General features: G+C 36.7%; 1 protein-coding gene across 9 annotated transcripts in view; it reads left to right on the forward strand.

The window, feature by feature from the left end:
* plekha5 (pleckstrin homology domain containing A5) overlaps positions 1–26,078 on the forward strand; it is a 195,825-nt gene that overhangs the window by 148,028 nt on the left and 21,719 nt on the right. For 8 of the 9 annotated variants that reach the window (XM_087786194.1, XM_087786192.1, XM_087786193.1 and 5 more), the window contains 8 exons: positions 469–584; positions 2,372–3,427; positions 9,279–9,565; positions 9,617–9,831; positions 13,486–13,569; positions 14,541–14,660; positions 17,413–17,466; positions 23,057–23,137. In XM_087786194.1, coding sequence (XP_087642320.1) covers positions 469–584; positions 2,372–3,427; positions 9,279–9,565; positions 9,617–9,831; positions 13,486–13,569; positions 14,541–14,660; positions 17,413–17,466; positions 23,057–23,137 — 2,013 coding nt within the window. The remainder of the gene's footprint in view (positions 1–468; positions 585–2,371; positions 3,428–9,278; positions 9,566–9,616; positions 9,832–13,485; positions 13,570–14,540; positions 14,661–17,412; positions 17,467–23,056; positions 23,138–26,078) is intronic. The other variant, XM_087786196.1, reaches the window with a different exon arrangement.

Raw genomic sequence — 26,078 nt, forward strand, 5'->3', positions numbered from 1 at the left:
TTCACTCTCTCTCTCTCATCCCTCCCTCCATCTCTCTCTCTATCTCTCATCCCTCCCTCCATCTCTCTCTCTCTCTCTCATCCCTCCATCTCTCTTTCATCCCTCCATATCTCTCTCTCTTTCTCTCTCTCATCCCTCCATCTCTCTCTCTCTCTCTCTCATCCCTCCATCTCTCTTTCATCCCTCCATATCTCTCTCTCTTTCTCTCTCTCTCATCCCTCCATCTCTCTCTCTCCCTCGCTCTCTCTCATCCCTCCCTTCCTCTCTCTCTCTCATACCTCCATATCTCTTTCATCCCTCCATATCTCTCTCTTTCTCTCTCTCATCCCTCCATCTCTCTCTCTCTCTCATCCCTCCATCTCGCTCTCTCCCTCGCTCTCTCTTATCCCTCCCTTCCTCTCTCTCTCTCTCTCTCATCCATCTCTCTCTCTCTCCCTCTCTCTCTCTCTCATCCCTCCATCTCTCCAGGCCACTCACCCAAACATGCGCACGTATTACTTCTGCTGTGATGCGGCCAAAGACATGGAGTCGTGGATGAAGGTCATGACTGACGCTGCTCTGGTCCACAGTGAACCCGTCAGGAGGTCAGTGTCAGATACACAACACAACCTGTTGAGTCAACACATTTATGGACAAGATTTGTTTCTCTACACAGCTCAACAACTGTATGTAGCTTAAATACACAGTAGAATGATTACTTATCATTTAACGTTGAAATCCTGGTGATGACTGAGGACGAGAGGATACAGTGAGTCCAGCATCTTTTAAAGCTGATGTTTGGACATATTTTGGTTTGAAAACAAATGAAAGTAGTTACGACTTCATCAAGAGTCATGTGGTCTGTAAATACTACAACACCAGAGTCAAGTACTGGACAATACTACACATATATACTTGTTACTACACTATCACAACACCAGAGTCAAGTACTGGACAATACTACACATATATACTTGTTACTACACTATCACAACACTAGAGTCAAGTACTCGACAATACGACACATATATATTTGTTACTACACTATCACAACACCAGAGTCAAGTACTGGACAATACTACACATATATACTTGTTACTACACTATCACAACACCAGAGTCAAGTACTGGACAATACTACACATATATACTTGTTACTACACTATCACAACACTAGAGTCAAGTACTCGACAATACTACACATATATACTTGTTACTACACTATCACAACACCAGAGTCAAGTACTCCACAATACTACACATATATTCTTGTTACTACACTATCACAACACCAGAGTCAAGTACTGGACAATACTACACATATATACTTGTTACTACACTATCACAACACCAGAGTCAAGTACTGGACAATACTACACATATATACTTGTTACTACACTATCACAACACCAGAGTCAAGTACTGGACAATACTACACATATATACTTGTTACTACACTATCACAACACCAGAGTCAAGTACTGGACAATACTACACATATATACTTGTTACTACACTATCACAACACCAGAGTCAAGTACTGGACAATACTACACATATATACTTGTTACTACACTATCACAACACCAGAGTCAAGTACTGGACAATACTACACATATATCCTTGTTACTACACTATCACAACACCAGAGTCAAGTACTGGACAATACTACACATATATACTTGTTACTACACTATCACAACACTAGAGTCAAGTACTCGACAATACTACACATATATATTTGTTACTACACTATCACAACACCAGAGTCAAGTACTGGACAATACTACACATATATCCTTGTTACTACACTATCACAACACCAGAGTCAAGTACTGGACAATACTACACATATATACTTGTTACTACACTATCACAACACCAGAGTCAAGTACTGGACAATACTACACATATATACTTGTTACTACACTATCACAACACCAGAGTCAAGTACTGGACAATACTACACATATATACTTGATACTACACTATCACAACACCAGAGTCAAGTACTGGACAATACTAAACATATATACTTGTTACTACACTATCACAACACCAGAGTCAAGTACTGGACAATACTACACATATATACTTGTTACTACACTATCACAACACCAGAGTCAAGTACTGGACAATACTACACATATATACTTGTTACTACACTATCACAACACCACAGTCAAGTATTTGACAATACTACACATATATACTACACTATCACAATATATCACTGTATAACGTATCCTTGTATCAACACATTCTTGACAATAAAAACTTTGTATCTTAACTATATAATCAAAACTATTAAAATAATCTTATTTAATGCAAGTTGTCGTCGTCTGGTCTCAAATCTTTCATCTTTGAACGTCAAAATGTGTTTTCTCCTCAGGCTGGACAAGTTGAAAGTGGACCAGCACTCCCCGCAAGACTCCAACAACCTGACCAACCACAGGTCCCTGACCCGGCCCGAGATCCAGAACAACGAGCGGAACCGCGAGCCCACGCGACATCACTCGCTGACGCGAGCCGACGACAAGCGTCAGAAGAGCCTGGAGCGACACAACAGCCAGCGCGAGTACTACACCCTGCAGAGGGACGGGGAGAGGCTGTCCCTGAAGAAGGACGGCGTCAGCTACACCCTGCAGAGGGACGGAGACAAGTACCTGTTCCACAAGGACGGGGAGAAGTACCAGCTGAGGAAGGACGGCGACAAGTACTCGCTGCAGAAGGACAGCGACCTGTACGCCATCCAGAGGGACCTGGAGATGTACGCGGCCCAGAAGGCGGAGGACAAGTACAGCGGCGGCGAGGAGAAGTATGCGCCCAGCAAGGACGCCGAGAAGTACTTGGTGGCGAAGGACGGCGAGAAGTACGCCCTGCAGAAGGTGGGAGATCGTCACACGCTGCAGCGAGACCTTCCCAGGTACGTCCCTCAGAAGGACGTGAGGCGCTCCATCTCGCTGAGGGAGTCGGAGAGCAAGTACGGAACCGTCCACGTGGTGGACAAGTACGGCACCCTGAAGGAGGTGAGGAAGTACAGCACGCTGCGGGAAGGAGACAAGTACGCCGCCATGAGGGACGCCGAGAAGTTCGCCACGCTGAGGGCGGGCGAGAAGTACGGCTTCACGAGGGAGGCGAGCGGCGAGCGGACGCTGACCAGGATCAGCAGCATCAAGCTGCAGCCGGCGCAGGCCGCCGCCATCGCCGCCGCCGTGTCCGCCTCGCGCCAGGGTCTGCAGAAGCCGCCGCAGGTCAACGGGTCGGCGGCCGGGGAGGTCGTGGGCGACAACTGCAGCCCGGGGGAGGCGAACCCGTGCCGGACGGCCACGGCCACGCCGGCCCCGGGTCAGCAGGAGCCGGGTCTGTCCAGGACCAGCTCCATGCAGCAGCTGGAGAACTGGGTCCGGACTCACCGGACCAGAGGCCCGGACGACGACGCCCGCAGGTGAGTCTCAACCCTCTGGACCTGAACCGAGATCTTTAGTCTTTTCAGTTGAAAAACTCTCAAGAAGAAGATTTTCCGTCGTTTTTATTATAATCTCAGAAATGTATGTTTTTTTCTTCAGTTAATTTAATGATTTTAAAAGTTAGTTGTAGCTTAAGTAGCTAATAATGCTAACTGTTGTCTTTTAATCCACAAATCAAATGGTAATTAAAGGCCAATAATAATGAAACATGTGATATAGAATTATTAAAATTAAAATAAATCCCACATTACTGCACTAGATAAAATAATCTGCAGTGAGTGACACATGTCAACACAATACATGGTCTTATTTCAACACACAATATACTTGTTAGTCTTAATGTGACGTTGTTGGACTTTAGTGGATTTAATTTTCCTCCATTTCATTCTGAAGCTGAAGATGGTTTGTTTGGACACGAGACACGAGTCTATGAAAGAAACATCTTATTGAACTAATGACCAACAAAAGACTTGATAGCTGCGGATATGAAGGAAGAATAATTCAGTGTAATTTCAACGTCTGCTCTTATCGTGAAGTTATTGACGCTACACATCGTAGAGTCTGTGAAGAGTTTGACTGATACAAGGATATCTACAAGTAATTTGTACTTTGTTTTATTGTAGTAACAAGTATATATGTGTAGTATTGTCCAGTACTTGACTCTGCTGTTGTGATAGTGTAGTAACAAGTATATATGTGTAGTATTGTCCAGTACTTGACTCTGGTGTTGTGATAGTGTAGTAACAAGTATATATGTGTAGTATTGTCCAGTACTTGACTCTGGTGTTGTGATAGTGTAGTAACAAGTATATATGTGTAGTATTGTCCAGTACTTGACTCTGGTGTTGTGATAGTGTAGTAACAAGTATATATGTGTAGTATTGTCCAGTACTTGACTCTGGTGTAGTAACACGTATATACGTGTAGTATTGTCCAGTACTTGACTCTGGTGTTGTGATAGTGTAGTAACAAGTATATATGTGTAGTATTGTCCAGTACTTGACTCTGGTGTTGTGATAGTGTAGTAACAAGTATATATGTGTAGTATTGTCCAGTACTTGACTCTGGTGTTGTGATAGTGTAGTAACAAGTATATATGTGTAGTATTGTCCAGTACTTGACTCTGGTGTTGTGATAGTGTAGTAACAAGGATATATATGTGTAGTATTGTCCAATACTTGACTCTGGTGTTGTGATAGTGTAGTAACAAGGATATATGTGTAGTATTGTCCAGTACTTGACTCTGGTGTTGTGATAGTGTAGTAACAAGTATATATGTGTAGTATTGTCCAGTACTTGACTCTGGTGTTGTGATAGTGTAGTAACAAGTATATATGTGTAGTATTGTCCAGTACTTGACTCTGGTGTTGTAATAGTGTAGTAACAAGTATATATGTGTAGTATTGTCCAGTACTTGACTCTGGTGTTGTGATAGTGTAGTAACAAGTATATATGTGTAGTATTGTCCAGTACTTGACTCTGGTGTTGTGATAGTGTAGTAACAAGTATATATGTGTAGTATTGTCCAGTACTTGACTCTGGTGTTGTGATAGTGTAGTAACAAGGATATATGTGTAGTATTGTCCAGTACTTGACTCTGGTGTAGTAACAAGTATATATGTGTAGTATTGTCCAGTACTTGACTCTTGTGTTGTGATAGTGTAGTAACAAGTGTATATGTGTAGTATTGTCCAGTACTTGACTCTGGTGTTGTGATAGTGTAGTAACAAGTATATATGTGTAGTATTGTCCAGTACTTGACTCTGGTGTTGTGATAGTGTAGTAACAAGTATATATGTGTAGTATTGTCCAGTACTTGACTCTGGTGTTGTGATAGTGTAGTAACAAGTATATATGTATAGTATTGTCCAGTACTTGACTCTGGTGTTGTGATAGTGTAGTAACAAGTAAATATGTGTAGTATTGTCCAGTACTTGACTCTGGTGTTGTGATAGTGTAGTAACAAGTATATATGTGTAGTATTGTCCAGTACTTGACTCTGGTGTTGTGATAGTGTAGTAACAAGTATATATGTGTAGTATTGTCCAATACTTGACTCTGGTGTTGTAATAGTGTAGTAACAAGTATATATGTGTAGTATTGTCCAGTACTTGACTCTGGTGTAGTAACACGTATATACGTGTAGTATTGTCCAGTACTTGACTCTGGTGTTGTGATAGTGTAGTAACAAGTATATATGTGTAGTATTGTCCAGTACTTGACTCTGGTGTTGTGATAGTGTAGTAACAAGTATATATGTGTAGTATTGTCCAGTACTTGACTCTGGTGTTGTGATAGTGTAGTAACAAGTATATATGTGTAGTATTGTCCAGTACTTGACTCTGGTGTTGTGATAGTGTAGTAACAAGGATATATATGTGTAGTATTGTCCAATACTTGACTCTGGTGTTGTGATAGTGTAGTAACAAGGATATATGTGTAGTATTGTCCAGTACTTGACTCTGGTGTTGTGATAGTGTAGTAACAAGTATATATGTGTAGTATTGTCCAGTACTTGACTCTGGTGTTGTGATAGTGTAGTAACAAGTATATATGTGTAGTATTGTCCAGTACTTGACTCTGGTGTTGTAATAGTGTAGTAACAAGTGTATATGTGTAGTATTGTCCAGTACTTGACTCTGGTGTTGTGATAGTGTAGTAACAAGTATATATGTGTAGTATTGTCCAGTACTTGACTCTGGTGTTGTGATAGTGTAGTAACAAGTATATATGTGTAGTATTGTCCAGTACTTGACTCTGGTGTTGTGATAGTGTAGTAACAAGTATATATGTATAGTATTGTCCAGTACTTGACTCTGGTGTTGTGATAGTGTAGTAACAAGTAAATATGTGTAGTATTGTCCAGTACTTGACTCTGGTGTTGTGATAGTGTAGTAACAAGTATATATGTGTAGTATTGTCCAGTACTTGACTCTGGTGTTGTGATAGTGTAGTAACAAGTATATATGTGTAGTATTGTCCAATACTTGACTCTGGTGTTGTAATAGTGTAGTAACAAGTATATATGTGTAGTATTGTCCAGTACTTGAGTCTGGTGTTGTGATAGTGTAGTAACAAGTATATATGTGTAGTATTGTCCAGTACTTGACTCTGGTGTTGTGATAGTGTAGTAACAAGTATACATGTGTAGTATTGTCCAGTACTTGACTCTGGTGTTGTGATAGTGTAGTAACAAGTATATATGTGTAGTATTGTTGAGTACTTGACTCTGGTGTTGTGATAGTGTAGTAACAAGTATATATGTGTAGTATTGTCTAGTACTTGACTCTGGTGTTGTGATAGTGTAGTAACAAGTATATATGTGTAGTATTGTCCAGTACTTGACTCTGGTGTTGTGATAGTGTAGTAACAAGGATATATGTGTAGTATTGTCCAATACTTGACTCTGGTGTTGTGATAGTGTAGTAACAAGGATATATGTGTAGTATTGTCCAATACTTGACTCTGGTGTTGTGATAGTGTAGTAACAAGTATATATAAACACTCAAGTACAAATACTGAAAATAAATTCATCATAAACTACAGTGAGACAAGTTTTCTCTTTTCGTGTGTTGATAGTTGTGTTGATGTTGAGGAGGTGGGTCAAGGTCATGAGGGTCATAAAGGTCAGGGATGTGTGAGTCAGTGAAGTACTCAAGGTCGGTCCGAGGGCGAAACATGTTTCCAACAGATGATCTTCAGGATTTACTTTATGATTATATTTGAAATACTTGTGTTAACCATCAAGTACTTAATTGAATTGATGTTCTTTGACCTTCATACGACCTTCATACGACCTTGACATGTGTTTGATACCAGAGTGAACATTGGTTCAGTGTGACTCTGAGGGAGATGATGGAGGACAGTGATGAATATTTCAACAACCATCTGTCAGATATTTTCTCGGTCAAACTCATGGACTTCAAAGGTTCCTGGAGATGATTCAGGATCATGTTGAAGATGACATCAGAGGAAACTTCTTCTTGTGAAGCAACAGCTCGACCTCTTGAACAACAAACAAGAATGACCTCTGTGTGAACTCATGGCTTCCATCACAGCCTCAGCACTAGAGTGTTTCAGTGACGCCTGAAGGTTCTGAACCTGGTCTCGAGGTCAACGAGGTCAAACTCATGAATATTAAACGTCTCTGATCATTAAAGTCAGAGCAGACGTGTCTGAAGACAGTCGTGGTTCTGCTGGTTCTGATGGTTCTGATGGTTCTGCTGGTTCTGATGGTTCTGCTGGTTCTGATGGTTCTGATGGTTCTGCTGGTTCTGCTGGTTCTGATGGTTCTGATGGTTCTGCTGGTTCTGATGGTTCTGATGGTTCTGCTGGTTCTGATGGTTCTGATGGTTCTGATGGTTCTGATGGTTCTGATGGTTCTGCTGGTTCTTCCTCAGCACGACCCGATGACACATGGACGTGAGTCACGATGTCTTCAGGGTTTTACCTCTTACAGGACAAACATCAGAGCCTCTTAAATATATCTTTAGATTAATGATGTATTATCTTTGTTTTACTATTACATTTGTTAGAAGATTTATAAGTAAATCTAATCTGATCCAAGTCCTAATATTACGTTTATCATGAGATTATAGTCGTAATATTATGTTTATTATGAGATTAAAGTAATAATATTACATTTATTAAAGGAATTAAAGTCATATTACGTTTATTTTGAGATTAAAGTCATAATATTACATTTATTTTGAGATTAAAGTCATAATATTAGATTAATTATGAGAATAAAGTCATAATATTATGTTTATTATGAGATTAAAGTCATAATATTATGTTTATTATGAGATTAAAGTCATAATATTATGTTTGTTATGAGATTAAAGTCATAATATTATGTTTGTTATGAGATTAAAGTCATAATATTATGTTTATTATGAGATTAAAGTCATAATATTATGTTTGTTATGAGATTAAAGTCATAATATTATGTTTGTTATGAGATTAAAGTCATAATATTATGTTTGTTATGAGATTAAAGTCATAATATTATGTTTATTATGAGATTAAAGTCATAATATTATGTTTGTTATGAGATTAAAGTCATAATATTATGTTTGTTATGAGATTAAAGTCATAATATTATGTTTGTTATGAGATTAAAGTCATAATATTATGTTTTTTATGAGATTAAAGTCATAATATTACATTTATTAAAGGAATTAAAGTCATATTACGTTTATTTTGAGATTAAAGTCATAATATTAGATTAATTATGAGAATAAAGTCATAATATTACATCTTTAAACTTGTAATTAATATATACGACTTTAACTAGTTACTCATGTAACGTATATAAATGACTTTTACCTCATTATGAATGTAATGCATACAAATTGAATTCCTTAGACTCGGTGTTGTCTCTGGGTCAAGGTGACCCGAAGGCCCGTAAAACAAATGTGTTTGTGGTATCCCTTGTGTTGTCTCTGGGTCAAGGTGACCCGAAGGCCCGTAAAACAAATGTGTTTGTGGTATCCCTTGTGTTGTCTCTGGGTCAAGGTGACCCGAAGGCCCGTAAAACAAATGTGTTTGTGGTATCCCTTGTGTTGTCTCTGGGTCAAGGTGACCCGAAGGCCCGTAAAACAAATGTGTTTGTGGTATCCCTTGTGTTGTCTCTGGGTCAAGGTGACCCGAAGGCCCGTAAAACAAATGTGTTTATGGTATCCCTTCGGTTGTCTCTGGGTCAAAGGTCAACGCTTCCATAAATACATGCAGAGGTGGAGGTCGTTGACCCAGAGACGAGGTCTTGTCTCGTGACGGTACAAAGTTGTCCACGCGTGACCTTCTGACCTTCTGAACGTTCTCCGGCAGCGTCACCTCCTACCAGACGTTACCCAGGAACATGCCCAGCCACCGGCCCCAGGCGACCCCTCGCTACCCCGAAGGTTACCGGACCCTGCCGCGCAACAGCATGATGAGGCCCGACAGCATCTGCAGCGTGGCCGGCTCCGTGTACGACCGGGCCCTGCGACCCGCCTCCACCGGCGCCGGCACCTCGGCGGAGAAGAGGCGCTCCATGAGGGACGACACCATGTGGCAGCTCTACGAGTGGCAGCAGAGGCAGGCCTTCTCGCGCCACAGCCTGGCGCCCCCTGCAGGTGAGGAGCCAGAAACACCTTCAAGGACACGCCTGACTGTGCTGTGGTCAGGGGCCGGTCACTACGGGACGCTGCCCAGCACCAAGACCATGGGGAACATCTCGGAACACGCCGTGACCCACTCCATCCCCACGTCGCCGTCTCACGGCTCGCTGGCGCCGTACAGCACCTTCTCGCCCCTGAACCCCCTGAACCCCGAGGTCTCCTCGCCCGTCTTCACCGGGGACGGGACCCTGGACCGCCGGCACCGAACCCAGATGGCCAAGGTTTGTGAGGATCTTCGGTTGAAGCGTATCAGGGACCAAACAAACGTTTAGAGTTTTTTTATTTCAATGATTATCATTTGAATACATGAGTCCAGTAAGTACTTTATTGAAAGGTTGGATTTGTTTATTTGTTTTAGGAAAATACATTAAAAAAAATGTCTTCGTAATGAATCTTGTTTTAAATATATTTTCACATTTTCAAAAATACATTTTTGAAATTTAACATAATAATGTTGTCATTATACATTTAAATATATATATATATATATATATATATATATATATATTTTCCTTTTCTTTTTTTGTACACATAGTTTGATTTACTTATTCAAATAATAATAATACAATATAATTCCTAAATTAATGAATTCATCTTCTGTCACTATTTTGTAGTTTTTTAAATTCAATATAAAATATATATTTAACATATTATATGACAATAAAATAGTAAGTAATGGTTTAATAATTGAATTGAAAAGGAGCATAATTAGAAAATATCGAGTTATAAATAGTTTTTGAATTATTGGAAATATATCAAACTTTATTAAAATAAATAGAAAAATGAATTAAAAATTTAACTTAAAAAAAAATCAACATTAACATTTTTTAATTCAACTATAGAACAACATAATAATTAAATGTTAAATAAAATCAACAAAGTTTCAATAATAAGATTTATAAAGTTTCAATGTTTGAATTTTTCTTAAAAAAAAATAAAGTTACATTTTGACAATGATAATTAATTTTACTGTTATTACTTGTATAATAAGTATTTAATAAGTACTTTTCATCAGCGACAGGTTTTATCTTCCGATCCAAACACTTTCTTTCCTTGAGTTCTGCAGTGAAATCTTTATTCATCGCAGCGACTTCGTTAAGAAGCGATCCGTGGAACAAACAAACCAAAGAGTGCTTTCGTCTCGTGAAACTTGAATTGTTTTTCTAATTAGCAGAGACGACAGGAAGCAGCGGCGTGTTCGCTTGTCATCAATAATGTTTCTTAATCAGAACCGCTCGGGTCTGTTTGCTCAGGTTTGTTTGTCGGATCAGAACCTTGTGGACCTGCTGGTCCTGCAGACGTGGATTCATTCAAATGAACGTCTAAGTAAACTCAACCTATGGAAGTCAGGCTCGCGCTGTTGATGACGTCGCTGCAAACAATCAGAACCAACTAAACGACTTTAATAAATAGAACAAATATTTTGCTATAATTGTGTTGAACTGCTGATCAATTAATTCATGGTTAGTTTTGGAGTCAGTTTTGTTGCTCATGAAAAAACATCAGTTAAACTGCACGATATATCGGAAATATAGGCGCGTACGATATATGGAAAACATGTGATAATTTATCCTTTTTTATCGTATAAATCAAACATTTCTTAAATACACACTTCGACCAATCAGTGTCTCGTTCTGTAAAGTTTTCTATTTGTACTTCTATGTCTCGTTGTTGTTTACGTCTCCGTCCGTCTGTGAACTGTGCAGCTTGTTAGGCTCGGTTGCTATGGCGACGGAAGTAATACTAACTTGTGATCTAGTCAAACACTAGTGATCCAGTGAAGTAATACTAACTTATGATCTAGCCAAACACTAGTGATCCAGTGAAGTAATACTAACTTATGATCTAGTCAAACACTAGTGATCCAGTGAAGTAATACTAACTTGTGATCTAGTCAAACACTAGTGATCCAGTGAAGTAATACTAACTTATGATCTAGTCAAACACTAGTGATCCAGTGAAGTAATACTAACTTGTGATCTAGTCAAACACTAGTGATCCAGTGAAGTAATACTAACTTATGATCTAGTCAAACACTAGTGATCCAGTGAAGTAATACTAACTTGTGATCTAGTCAAACACTAGTGATCCAGTGAAGTAATACTAACTTATGATCTAGTCAAACACTAGTGATCCAGTGAAGTAATACTAACTTGTGATCTAGTCAAACACTAGTGATCCAGTGAAGTAATACTAACTTGTGATCTAGTCAAACACTAGTGATCCAGTGAAGTAATACTAACTTATGATCTAGTCAAACACTAGTGATCCAGTGAAGTAATACTAACTTGTCATCTAGTCAAACACTAGTGATCCAGTGAAGTAATACTAACTTGTGATCTAGTCAAACACTAGTGATCCAGTGAAGTAATACTAACTTATGATCTAGTCAAACACTAGTGATCCAGTGAAGTAATACTAACTTATGATCTAGTCAAACACTAGTGATCCAGTGAAGTAATACTAACTTATGATCTAGTCAAACACTAGTGATCCAGTGAAGTAATACTAACTTGTGATCTAGTCAAACACTAGTGATCCAGTGAAGTAATACTAACTTATGATCTAGTCAAACACTAGTGATCCAGTGAAGTAATACTAACTTATGATCTAGTCAAACACTAGTGATCCAGTCACTCGTCTCTTTCAACCTCCTTTGTTAAAGCAACATATTGTAAGAACTTTTCATCTCGTCTCAGTTGTTTTCTTAGAAGATCGTGAACTTCCAAACAAACCTGTCCGTCTTCACCGTATGCTAACGAGCTAAGTTGTTAGCGTCATTTATAAAGTGTAATGTGTGCGTCTTCACCGTATGCTAACGAGCTAAGTTGTTAGCGTCATTTATAAAGTGTTATGTGTGCGTCTTCACCGTATGCTAACGAGCTAAGTTGTTAGCGTCATTTATAAAGTGTAATGTGTGCGTGTACAAGGATTTATTATTGATTTGGTGATATCACGACACGCCGGCGGCTCCTCTCTGATATCACTCAGTTTGGCGGGAAACCGATGCAAGTCCAGCGAGACTGAGCGTTAGAAGAGATATTTTTGAATATATTTGAATAAATATTTGATATTTATACCATCATGTCGACACCGAAGCGTTGAAATAAACGAAAGAGAAATATCATCGTTTTCCTTCTTAACCCCTGGACCTACACTACTGTACTCATGGCTACATTTTTAGGTGAAAGGAAAAAATATCGCATTAATATCGCAATTCAAGACACAAATATCAAATATTGCACTAATTTCATTCATATGAATTTATATTTTAAGTCTATCCAGGAGTTCGGAACCTTAAAACGTCACTTTCAAACCTCAATTATATTCGGTAATAAAGATATTATAATTTAAAAAAGGAAAACATTTTTCCTGTTAAGTAACTACAAAATTAAACTGAGCTCAAAATCAATCAAGAACAACTAGAATAATGTGCAATAAAATTTAAATAATACCCACAATTACTATTACTATTACACTTTAATGAACGTCTGATAACATGCTGATGAAGTCATTAAATAACTAATACACCAGATCCATATCTCAACTTTATTTTAAACATATTTGTACAATTCTATTATTATTATTATATTATATAGTAGAGTAAACATCTAAACGTAACATTCATTTGTGTTTAAAATCGTCTTTCACGTGTTGAATCATTAGAAACGCATCTAAAGTACTTTACTGTAAAAATATTAAAAGAGACGTGAAAACGCGACAGCGAAGAGGAAAAGGTCCTTTTAATTAGGCAGAAACCTGGAGCAGAACCAGACTGATAGTTGCTGCCATCATGGGCGAGAATGAGCGCTGACGACATGTGATGAAATCAATCCGACGCCATGACGTCGTTCACGTGTGATTCTCTCCCTCAGTTCGGCTTCCCGGCCGACCGCAGATCCATCGCGCCAGGACTTCCTGCGCCGCCCATCACCCCTCAGACGCTGCAGGGCAAGACGGTGAGTTCTGTCGCTCTCGGGGGACAGGAAACCGTCGGCAGCAGTTTCCTGTTGTAGAAAACTATCTTTGAAGTCACAGATGGAGGTCGAGGTGGTTGTGGTGCAGAAATGTTCTCTCAAAATGTAACCATATGCTGATGATGGTGTGATATATGTTGATGTAGCGTTAGCGTCACACAACGTCAAGTACGTGCTCTGCACACAATATTACTTTATATTTTAGTATTCAAAAGAGCTGTGTTGCATTATTAAACAAGTCATTAGTGTTGTGTTTGTGCGCTTCAGTTGTGTCTTTTATTTCAATCATACGATGAAGCTGACTAAACTAGTTCTGAAGGTAATGCAATAAGTAGGTGTATAATAATACAACAACGTAATATTATTTCAGTTCACGCTAAAGTTGTTAAAAAAACAAAGGACAAATGAAGGACAGTTATAGTTTTGTGTAGTTAAAATGCGACATTATAATTAAAGCTAAACATAATATTTGCTCTTTACTTCAGTTTGTCGTCGATGTTAATGTGTGGTACGAATAAAGGTGGATTTGATGAACAAATATAAGAAGAAAAAAAAGATCATTTAATTCAAGAGAAGGTCATGAGGTCATGTTGTCATCACTGAGGTCACTGAGGTCTTGTTGTCATCACTGAGGTCACTGAGGTCATGTTGTCATCACTGAGGTCATGTTGTCATCACTGAGGTCACTGAGGTCATGTTGTCATCACTGAGGTCACTGAGGTCTTGTTGTCATCACTGAGGTCACTGAGGTCATGTTGTCATCACTGAGGTCATGTTGTCGTCACTGAGGTCATGTTGTCGTCACTGAGGTCATGTTGTCGTCACTGAGGTCATGTTGTCGTCACTGAGGTCATGTTGTCATCACTGAGGTCATGTTGTCATCACACCGAGGTCATGTTGTCCTCACTGAGGTCATGTTGTTGTCACTGAGGTCAGATGTTGTGTGTTTGCAGCCCGAGGAACTGACCTTGATGCTGATCAAACTGAGGCGACAACAGTCCGAACTCAACAGTCTGAGGGAACACACGGTGTCTCAACTCATGGCTCTGGGCCTGGAGGGACCGAACCCCAAGGTCAGTGTTTTGTTGCATGAACGACATCAACAGATGTGTATGTGATCTGTGTGTGTAGATGTGATGTGTGTGTAGATGTGTGTCGTGAACTCTTTGTTTCTTAGACTGAACTTAAACATTTTCAAACATGGAACGACTTAATATAGACTTTTGATTGTGTGAGTTTGTGTCTGTGTGTGCATATGTGCATTTGTGTACGTGTGTAAATATGTCTGTGTGTGTGTAGGTGTGTGTCTGTGATTGTGTGTCTGTGATTCATTCTGAGTGTTTGTGCATGTACATGTGTGTACATGTGTTTGTGTGTGTAGGTGTCTGTCCGTCATTGTGTGAGTTTGTGTGTGTGTACGCATATACATGTGTGTACGTGTGTGTATATTTGTTTGTGTGTGTAGGTGAGTGTGTCTGTGATTGTGTGAGTTTGTGTCTGAGTGTGTCTTTGTGTCTGCATCTGTGTGTGTGTCTGTGATTAAGTCTGTGTTTGTGTACATGTGTGTGTGCATGTACACGTGTGTACGTGTGTGTACATGTGTGTGGGTTTGTACATGTTTGTGTGTGTACATGTATGTGTGTGCGTGTGCATGTGTGTGTGTAGATGTATGTATGTGTGTGTGTGTATGTGTGTGTGTGTGTACATGTGTGTGTACATGTATGTGTGTAGGTGTGTGTGTGTGTGTGTGTGTACGTGTGTTGTTGTTAACAACTAGTGTCATGAGTGTGTGTGGTTCACGTGTTGCATGCTGGGAGCTGAGAAGTCACATGTTCTTCAGTGCACGTGTGTTTGACCTGCAGCTGTGCACGTGCACGAGGAGACATCAGTGAATGTTGTGATCAACTATCATTTCATCCATCTCTTCCTTCTTTCATCCTTCTCTTCCTTCTCTTAACCCTGTCATCTCTTCTTTCTTTCATCCTTCTCTTCCTTCTCTTAACCCTGTCATCTCTTCCTTCTTTCATCCTTCTCTTCCTTCTCTTAACCCTGTCATCTCTTCTTTCTTTCATCCTTCTCTTCCTTCTCTTAACCCTTTCATCTCTTCCTTCTATCATCCTTCTCTTCCTTCTCTTAACCCTGTCATCTCTTCCTTCTTTCATCCTTCTCTTCCTTCTCTTAACCCTTTCATCTCTTCCTTCTTTCATCCTTCTCTTCCTTCTTTTAACCCTGTCATCTCTTCTTTCTTTCATTCTTCTCTTCCTTCTCTTAACCCTGTCATCTCTTCTTTCTTTCATTCTTCTCTTCCTTCTCTTAACCCTGTCATCTCTTCTTGCTTTCATCCTTCTCTTCCTTCTCTTAACCCTGTCATCTCTTCCTTCTTTCATCCTTCTTTCTTCCTTCTCTTAACCCTGTCATCTCTTCTTTCTTTCATTCTTCTCTTCCTTCTCTTAACCCTGTCATCTCTTCTTTCTTTCATTCTTCTCTTCCTTCTCTTAACCCTGTCATCTCTTCTTTCTTTCATTCTTCTCTTCCTTCTCTTAACCCTGTCATCTCTTCTTGCTTTCATCCTTCTCTTCCTTCTCTTAACCCTGTCATCTCTTCTTTCTTTCATTCTTCTCTTAACCCTGTCATCTCTTCCTTCTCTTCTTTCTTTCATTCTTCTCTTCCTTCTCTTAACCCTGTCATCTCTTCTTTCTTTCATTCTTCTCTTCCTTCTCTTAACCCTGTCATCTCTTCTTGCTTTCATCCTTCTCTTCCTTCTCTTAACCCTGTCATCTTTCCTTCTTTCATCCTTCTCTTCCTTCTCTTAACCCTGTCATCTCTTCTTTCTTTCATTCTTCTCTTCCTTCTCTTAACCCTGTCATCTCTTCTTTCTTTCGTTCTTCTCTTCCATCTCTTAACCCTGTCATCTCTTCTTGCTTTCATCCTTCTCTTCCTTCTCTTAACCCTGTCATCTCTTCTTTCTTTCATTCTTCTCTTAACCCTGTCATCTCTTCCTTCTCTTCTTTCTTTCATTCTTCTCTTCCTTCTCTTAACCCTGTCATCTCTTCTTTCTTTCATTCTTCTCTTCCTTCTCTTAACCCTGTCATCTCTTCTTGCTTTCATCCTTCTCTTCCTTCTCTTAACCCTGTCATCTTTCCTTCTTTCATCCTTCTCTTCCTTCTCTTAACCCTGTCATCTCTTCTTTCTTTCATTCTTCTCTTCCTTCTCTTAACCCTGTCATCTCTTCTTTCTTTCATTCTTCTCTTCCTTCTCTTAACCCTGTCATCTCTTCTTTCTTTCATTCTTCTCTTCCTTCTCTTAACCCTGTCATCTCTTCTTGCTTTCATCCTTCTCTTCCTTCTCTTAACCCTGTCATCTCTTCTTGCTTTCATTCTTCTCTTCCTTCTCTTAACCCTGTCATCTCTTCTTGCTTTCATCCTTCTCTTCCTTCTCTTAACCCTGTCATCTCTTCTTTCTTTTATTCTTCTCTTAACCCTGTCATCTCTTCCTTCTCTTCTTTCTTTCATTCTTCTCTTCCTTCTCTTAACCCTGTCATCTCTTCTTTCTTTCATTCTTCTCTTCCTTCTCTTAACCCTGTCATCTCTTCTTGCTTTCATCCTTCTCTTCCTTCTCTTAACCCTGTCATCTCTTCTTTCTTTCATTCTTCTCTTCCTTCTCTTAACCCTGTCATCTCTTCTTTCTTTCATTCTTCTCTTAACCCTGTCATCTCTTCCTTCTCTTCCTTCTTTCATTCATCTCTTCTCTTCATCCTCTGATCTCACCCTCTGTGTCTAACCCTGTCATCTCTTCCTTCTCTTCTTTCTTCTGCCTCTCCTGCAGACTGATGTTCTCTCACATCACCTTCAGAGGAACCTTGTTTACCTGGAGAGCCAGGTGAGGACGCGTCTGCTCTCAGGTTTTATTCACGTCTTTATTCAAAACATACAGTAGAATAAGTAGAAAATGATTAAAGGAGTTTTGTGAGCAGTGTTAGCATCTCTGTTGTGTTAGCATAGATGCTACATTGCTACACGCTAGTCAGTTTGAATCCAGTTGTTGATGATAACTATACAAGTTTAACGCTTTAGATCCATTTATAAACTATAAATGAATGTCAGCTTTGTTTAATTCCACAAATAAAACGTAGCATTGTTAGCACAAACGCTAGCTATCTGAGTAAAGCTAAAGCTAGTACTGACTTACTTAGTATTGCTTATGTTATGTTGAGATACAGTCTAATCTACATAAACATGTTTCAAAATAGTTTCTCAAAGTGAAGTTGATACTGAATGAGTTTTAAATAAAGCTTTGGTTATAAATCTCTTAATCTTGCTGAAGTTTCAGCAGAGGATTAGCCACGTTAGCAATGTAGCATTAGCCTTACTCATCCATTTAAACACGTTAATAGATATGTTTTAATAGATGTATTTTAATAGATATGTTTTATCCTTGATATGAGGGACTCTAGTGCCTCATGTTTATCACATAATACACTTTAAAAAAGAAACAAAGATTTAATCAAAGATACAAATTCTTTATTGTATTTTGAATTGTTTTGTCTTATACACACAAACTCTTACTGGGCTAATGTTTGAATAAAACTTCATTTTAATTTTTACAATGATTAATTCACAGGCAGATAAAACCCTAATAACTTTATTTTCTATGATATATTTGCGCGTCAGATGATAAACAACAATAGAAGGTTTAATATGTTGTTGTTGTTCAAATTCAAATACATTCAAAGATACTTCAAATGTCGATAAATGTTTTGCTGAAATTATAAAAATCTCACATTCTTCTGTGATACACATATTGTTATGGTTTTGTTCAACACACAAGTCACTGCTGGACACCAGCATACGATGGAAAAGGTTTTATCTCAACATCATCGTAGTCAGAAACTGCTCACGTCAAGAATCACCTTAAGAGAAAGATTCCATCGTAGTTTCAAGTAGTTTCAAATGTCAGGAGCTCTTTCGACACATGATTGATTGACACATGTCAGCTCATTCACCACAGAGTCGCACACAAACACGAGCAGGTCACGCACATTGTTTTTAAACAAACACAAGGATCGACAACACATCGTCTGCATGTGTTTCTCTCTTTTTCTAAAGAGATTTTATTTGAAAGGATCAATCCATCTTAACCTCTGAGTTAAACCTTATCTTATCACTGGAATCTTAAAGGACGTCGACATGAATCTACTTTGATTCAGAACCAACCGTCCAGTCATCTACGGACCTGATTTAACATTTAATTTGTTGAAACCTTGGTTGTTGAAATGTTTTGGTTACTTTAAGCAACTTTTTATTAATCATTAAGTAAAATTGTCTTTTAAAAGGTTAATTGTTGTTTTTCGATTGAATCTTAAAAATATTTTTACATGTTTACTTTAATGTTTTTATTCCAATCATTCAAAAAACACTTTTTAAATCATCATTTTTAAATTCAATATTAAATTTACAAATTTATTTAGATGTATTGGAATTAGAATATCAAACTGTTTTTGTTTTGTTTTTAAATAAATACTTTTATTTAATATATTAAATAGATACACATGTTATAACTTCCGGTGTATTTTAAATGAAAATCAGTAAAAATAAATGAATCAAAAATCAAAAAGAAGTTCTGAAGAAAACTAGAATGAAATAATATGACATCTTTAAAGCTCTTATTAATAACCAAGTGTATTTCTTTGATATATGAGCGATAAGATGCTCCTGATCTGATGAGTCATGACAAGAACGATCGTCGTCTCTTCAAACACTTTCTTTCACCTTCATGCTGCTTCACCTCCAGTAACACGTCTGATGGACACGTCTGTAGATTCTTCTGCTAACAAGATCTCACTGTTCCTCACTGTGTTCCTCACTGTGTTCCTCACTGATGTCAAACTACAGTAAACCTGTTCAAAGAACTGTCATCATTTTACCAACAAATGTTATACTGTGTGTGTATAGAGTGTGTTAAAAGTATCACAATACAAGGATATGATATACAGTGATAGTGTAGTAACAAGTATATAAATATATATACTACACTATCACAAGTGTAGTAACAAGTATATATGTGTGGTATTGTCCAGTACTTGACTCTGGTGTTGTGATAGTGTAGTAACAAGTATATATGTGTAGTATTGTCCAGTACTTGACTCTGGTGTTGTGATAGTGTAGTAACAAGTATATATGTGTAGTATTGTCCAGTACTTGACTCTGGTGTTGTGATAGTGTAGTAACAAGTATATATGTGTAGTATTGTCCAGTACTTGACTCTGATGTTGTGATAGTGTAGTAACAAGAATATATGTGTAGTATTGTCCAGTACTTGACTCTGGTGTTGTGATAGTGTAGTAACAAGGACATATGTGTAGTATTGTCTAGTACTTGACTCTGGTGTTGTGATAGTGTAGTAACAAGTATATATGTGTAGTATTGTCCAGTACTTGACTCTGGTGTTGTGATAGTGTAGTAACAAGTATATATGTGTAGTATTGTCCAGTACTTGACTCTGGTGTTGTGATAGTGTAGTAACAAGGACATATGTGTAGTATTGTCTAGTACTTGACTCTGGTGTTGTGATAGTGTAGTAACAAGTATATATGTGTAGTATTGTCCAGTACTTGACTCTGGTGTTGTGATAGTGTAGTAACAAGTATATATGTGTAGTATTGTCCAGTACTTGACTCTGGTGTTGTGATAGTGTAGTAACAAGTATATATATGTAGTATTGTCCAGTACTTGACTCTGGTGTTGTGATAGTGTAGTAACAAGTATATATGTGTAGTATTGTCCAGTACTTGACTCTGGTGTTGTGATAGTGTAGTAACAAGTATATATGTGTGGTATTGTCCAGTACTTGACTCTGGTGTTGTGATAGTGTAGTAACAAGTATATATGTGTAGTATTGTCCAGTACTTGACTCTGGTGTTGTGATAGTGTAGTAACAAGTATATATGTGTAGTATTGTCCAGTACTTGACTCTGGTGTTGTGATAGTGTAGTAACAAGTATATATGTGTAGTATTGTCCAGTACTTGACTCTGATGTTGTGATAGTGTAGTAACAAGTATATATGTGTAGTATTGTCCAGTACTTGACTCTGGTGTTGTGATAGTGTAGTAACAAGTATATATGTGTAGTATTGTCCAGTACTTGACTCTGGTGTTGTGATAGTGTAGTAACAAGTATATATGTGTAGTATTGTCCAGTACTTGACTCTGGTGTTGTGATAGTGTAGTAACAAGGACATATGTGTAGTATTGTCTAGTACTTGACTCTGGTGTTCTGATAGTGTAGTAACAAGTATATATGTGTAGTATTGTCCAGTACTTGACTCTGGTGTTGTGATAGTGTAGTAACAAGGACATATGTGTAGTATTGTCTAGTACTTGACTCTGGTGTTGTGATAGTGTAGTAACAAGTATATATGTGTAGTATTGTCCAGTACTTGACTCTGGTGTTGTGATAGTGTAGTAACAAGTATATATGTGTAGTATTGTCCAGTACTTGACTCTGGTGTTGTGATAGTGTAGTAACAAGTATATATGTGTAGTATTGTCCAGTACTTGACTCTGGTGTTGTGATAGTGTAGTTACAAGTATATATGTGTGGTATTGTCTAGTACTTGACTCTGGTGTTGTGATAGTGTAGTAACAAGTATATATGTGTAGTATTGTCCAGTACTTGACTCTGGTGTTGTGATAGTGTAGTAACAAGTATATATGTGTAGTATTGTCCAGTACTTGACTCTGGTGTTGTGATAGTGTAGTAACAAGGACATATGTGTAGTATTGTCTAGTACTTGACTCTGGTGTTGTGATAGTGTAGTAACAAGTATATATGTGTAGTATTGTCCAGTACTTGACTCTGGTGTTGTGATAGTGTAGTAACAAGTATATATGTGTAGTATTGTCCAGTACTTGACTCTGGTGTTGTGATAGTGTAGTAACAAGTATATATGTGTAGTATTGTCCAGTACTTGACTCTGGTGTTGTGATAGTGTAGTTACAAGTATATATGTGTGGTATTGTCTAGTACTTGACTCTGGTGTTGTGATGCTGTAGTAACAAGTATATATGTGTGGTATTGTCCAGTACTTGACTCTGGTGTTGTGATAGTGTAGTAACAAATATATATGTGTAGTATTGTCTAGTACTTGACTCTGGTGTTGTGATGCTGTAGTAACAAGTATATATGTGTAGTATTGTCCAGTACTTGACTCTGGTGTTTTGATAGTGTAGTGGATTAGGAGGATGAAGATTATGAAGATTATAATAATGATTATGAAAATGATGATGGTGAAGATGAAGATGATGGTGAAGATGAAGATGGTGATGATGAAGATGGTGATGATGAATATGATGGTGATGATGATGATGATGAAGATGGTGATGATTAAGATGATGAAGATGATGGTGATGATGAAGAGGATGATGATGATGATGATGATGATGGAGATGATGATGAAGATGATGGTAATGATTGTGATGAAGATGGTGATGATGATGAAGATGATGGTGATGATGATGGAGATGATGAAGATGAAGATGATGATGATGAAGATGATGGTGATGATGAATATGATGATGAAGATGATGGTGATGATGAAGATGGTGAAGATGGTGAAGATGAAGATGGTGAAGATGATGATGATGAAGATGGTGATGATGAAGATGATGAATATGATGATGAAGATGGTGATGATGAAGATGATGAAGATGATGATGATGATGAAGATGATGATGAAGATGTGATGATGATGAAGATGATGATGAAGATGGTGATGAAGATGAAGATGATGAAGATGGTGATGATGATGATGAAGATGGTGATGATGAAGATGATGGTAATGATGAAGATGGTGATGATGGTGATGATTAAGATGATGATGATGAAGATGGTGATGGTGATGATGAAGATGATGAAGATGATGGTGATGATGATGATGATGAAGATGATGAAGATGGTGATGATGATGATGATGAAGATGGTGATGATGAAGATGATGGTAATGATGAAGATGGTGATGATGGTGATGGTGATGATGATGAAGATGAAGATGGTGATGATGATGATGAAGATGGTGATGATGATGATGATGAAGATGGTGATGATGAAGATGGTGAAGATGGTGATGATGAAGATGATGAAGATGGTGATGATGAAGATGGTGAAGATGGTGATGAAGATGGTGATGATGAAGATGATGAAGATGGTGATGATGAAGATGGTGATGAAGATGATGAAGATGATGAAGATGGTGATGATGGTGATGATGAAGATGATGAAGATGGTGATGATGAAGATGGTGAAGATGGTGATGAAGATGATGAAGATGATGAAGATGGTGATGATGAAGATGATGAAGATGGTGATGATGAAGATGAAGATGGTGAAGATGGTGAAGATGGTGATGATGAAGATGATGAAGATGATGGTGATGACTCCATGTGTCCTCTGTGTTCCTGGACGCTGGGCCAGACCAAAGAGAACGAGCCTGTGATCTTCATGATCCACACTATGATCGAGAACTCGGCTCCGAGGCCACAACTCTACCAGCAAGTAAGAGACTCTGGACCTGGATCTGGCTCCGGTCTGTGAGGAACCACCTTGATGGAACTATGACACCAATGTGTTTGTTCCTGGGTAGAACCGTGGGTCGGAGCCAGATCAAGTTCACCTGAACCATCACTTGTTTGTTTGGATGTTCATGGATCTGAAGACTCGTCCAACATCACGACTCCATGTTTTGAAACCATTGACCTGCAGAGCATGACTCGTGTTCTCCATCTGCACATCATATCCCTCACTTTAGTGTTCTTTATTTTACATCCGTTTTTAACTTTAGTGTTCTTTATTTTACATCCGTTTTTAACTTTAGTGTTCTTTATTTTACATCCGTTTTTAACTTTAGTGTTCTTTATTTTACATCCGTTTTTAACTTTAGTGTTCTTTATTTTACATCCGTTTTTAACTTTAGTGTTCTTTATTTTACATCCGTTTTTAACTTTAGTGTTCTTTATTTTACATCTGTTTTTAACTTTAGTGTTCTTTATTTTACATCTGTTTTTTAACTTTAGTGTTCTTTATTTTATATCAGTTTTTTACTTTAGTGTTCTTTATTTTACATCTGTTTTTAACTTTAGTGTTCTTTATTTTATATCAGTTTTTAACTTTAGTGTTCTTTATTTTATATCAGTTTTTTACTTTAGTGTTCTTTATTTTACATCTGTTTTTAACTTTAGTGTTCTTTATTTTACATCTGTTTTTAACTTTAGTGTTCTTTATTTTATATCAGTTTTCAACTTTAGTGTTCTTTATTTTATATCAGTTTTCAACTTTAGTGTTCTTTATTTTATATCCGTTTTCAACTTTAGTGTTCTTTATTTTACATCCGTTTTTAACTTTAGTGTTCTTTATTTAACATCCGTTTTTAACTTTAGTGTTCTTTATTTTATATCAGTTTTTAACTTTAGTGTTCTTTATTTTATATCAGTTTTCAACTTTAGTGTTCTTTATTTTATATCAGTTTTCAACTTTAGTGTTCTTTATTTTATATCCGTTTTTAACTTTAGTGTCCTTTATTTTACATCCGTTTTTAACTTTAGTGTTCTTTATTTTACATCCGTTTTTAACTTTAGTGTTCTTTATTTTACATCCGTTTTTAACTTTAGTGTTCTTTATTTTGCATCCGTTTTTAACTTTAGTGTTCTTTATTTTACATCCGTTTTTAACTTTAGTGTTATTTATTTTACATCCGTTTTTAACTTTAGTGTTATTTATTTTACATCCGTTTTTAACTTTAGTGTTCTTTATTTTACATCCGTTTTTAACTTTAGTGTTCTTTATTTTACATCCGTTTTTAACTTTAGTGTTCTTTATTTTACATCCGTTTTTAACTTTAGTGTTCTTTATTTTACATCCGTTTTTAACTTTAGTGTTCTTTATTTTGCATCCGTTTTTAACTTTAGTGTTCTTTATTTTACATCCGTTTTTAACTTTAGTGTTCTTTATTTTACATCTGTTTTTAACTTTAGTGTTCTTTATTTTACATCCGTTTTTAACTTTAGTGTTCTTTATTTTACATCTGTTTTTAACTTTAGTGTTCTTTATTTTAAATCCGTTTTTAACTTTAGTGTTCTTTATTTTACATCTGTTTTTAACTTTAGTGTTCTTTATTTTACATCTGTTTTTAACTTTAGTGTTCTTTATTTTACATCCGTTTTTAACTTTAGTGTTCTTTATTTTACATCCGTTTTTAACTTTAGTGTTCTTTATTTGTTTTTAACTTTAGTGTTCTTTATTTTACATCTGTTTTTAACTTTAGTGTTCTTTATTTGTTTTTAACTTTAGTGTTGTTTATTTTACATCCGTTTTTAACTTTAGTGTTCTTTATTTTACATCTGTTTTTAACTTTAGTGTTCTTTATTTTACATCCGTTTTTAACTTTAGTGTTCTTTATTTTACATCCGTTTTTAACTTTAGTGTTCTTTATTTGTTTTTAACTTTAGTGTTCTTTATTTTACATCTGTTTTTAACTTTAGTGTTCTTTATTTGTTTTTAACTTTAGTGTTCTTTATTTTACATCCGTTTTTAACTTTAGTGTTCTTTATTTTACATCCGTTTTTAACTTTAGTGTTCTTTATTTTACATCTGTTTTTAACTTTAGTGTTCTTTATTTTACATCTGTTTTTAACTTGAGTGTTCTTTATTTGTTTTTAACTTTAGTGTTCTTTATTTTACATCTGTTTTTAACTTTAGTGTTCTTTATTTGTTTTTAACTTTAGTGTTCTTTATTTTACATCCGTTTTTAACTTTAGTGTTCTTTATTTTACATCCGTTTTTAGCTTTAGTGTTCTTTATTTTACATCTGTTTTTAACTTTAGTGTTCTTTATTTGTTTTTAACTTTAGTGTTCTTTATTTTACATCTGTTTTTAACTTTAGTGTTCTTTATTTTACATCCGTTTTTAACTTTAGTGTTCTTTATTTTACTTCCGTTTTTAACTTTAGTGTTCTTTATTTTACTTCCGTTTTTAACTTTAGTGTTCTTTATTTGTTTTTAACTTTAGTGTTCTTTATTTTACATCCGTTTTTAACTTTAGTGTTCTTTATTTTACATCTGTTTTTAACTTTAGTGTTCTTTATTTTACATCTGTTTTTAACTTTAGTGTTCTTTATTTTACATCCGTTTTTAACTTTAGTGTTCTTTATTTTACTTCCGTTTTTAACTTTAGTGTTCTTTATTTTACTTCCGTTTTTAACTTTAGTGTTCTTTATTTGTTTTTAACTTTAGCGTTCTTTATTTTACATCCGTTTTTAACTTTAGTGTTCTTTATTTGTTTTTAACTTTAGTGTTCTTTATTTGTTTTTAACTTTAGTGTTCTTTATTTTACATCCGTTTTTAACTTTAGTGTTCTTTATTTGTTTTTAACTTTAGTGTTCTTTATTTTACATCCGTTTTTAACTTTAGTGTTCTTTATTTGTTTTTAACTTTAGTGTTCT

The sequence above is a fragment of the Callionymus lyra genome, chromosome 3 (genome assembly GCF_982586985.1).
Source record: "Callionymus lyra chromosome 3, fCalLyr1.hap1.1, whole genome shotgun sequence".
NCBI classification, from domain to species: Eukaryota; Metazoa; Chordata; class Actinopteri; order Syngnathiformes; family Callionymidae; genus Callionymus; species Callionymus lyra.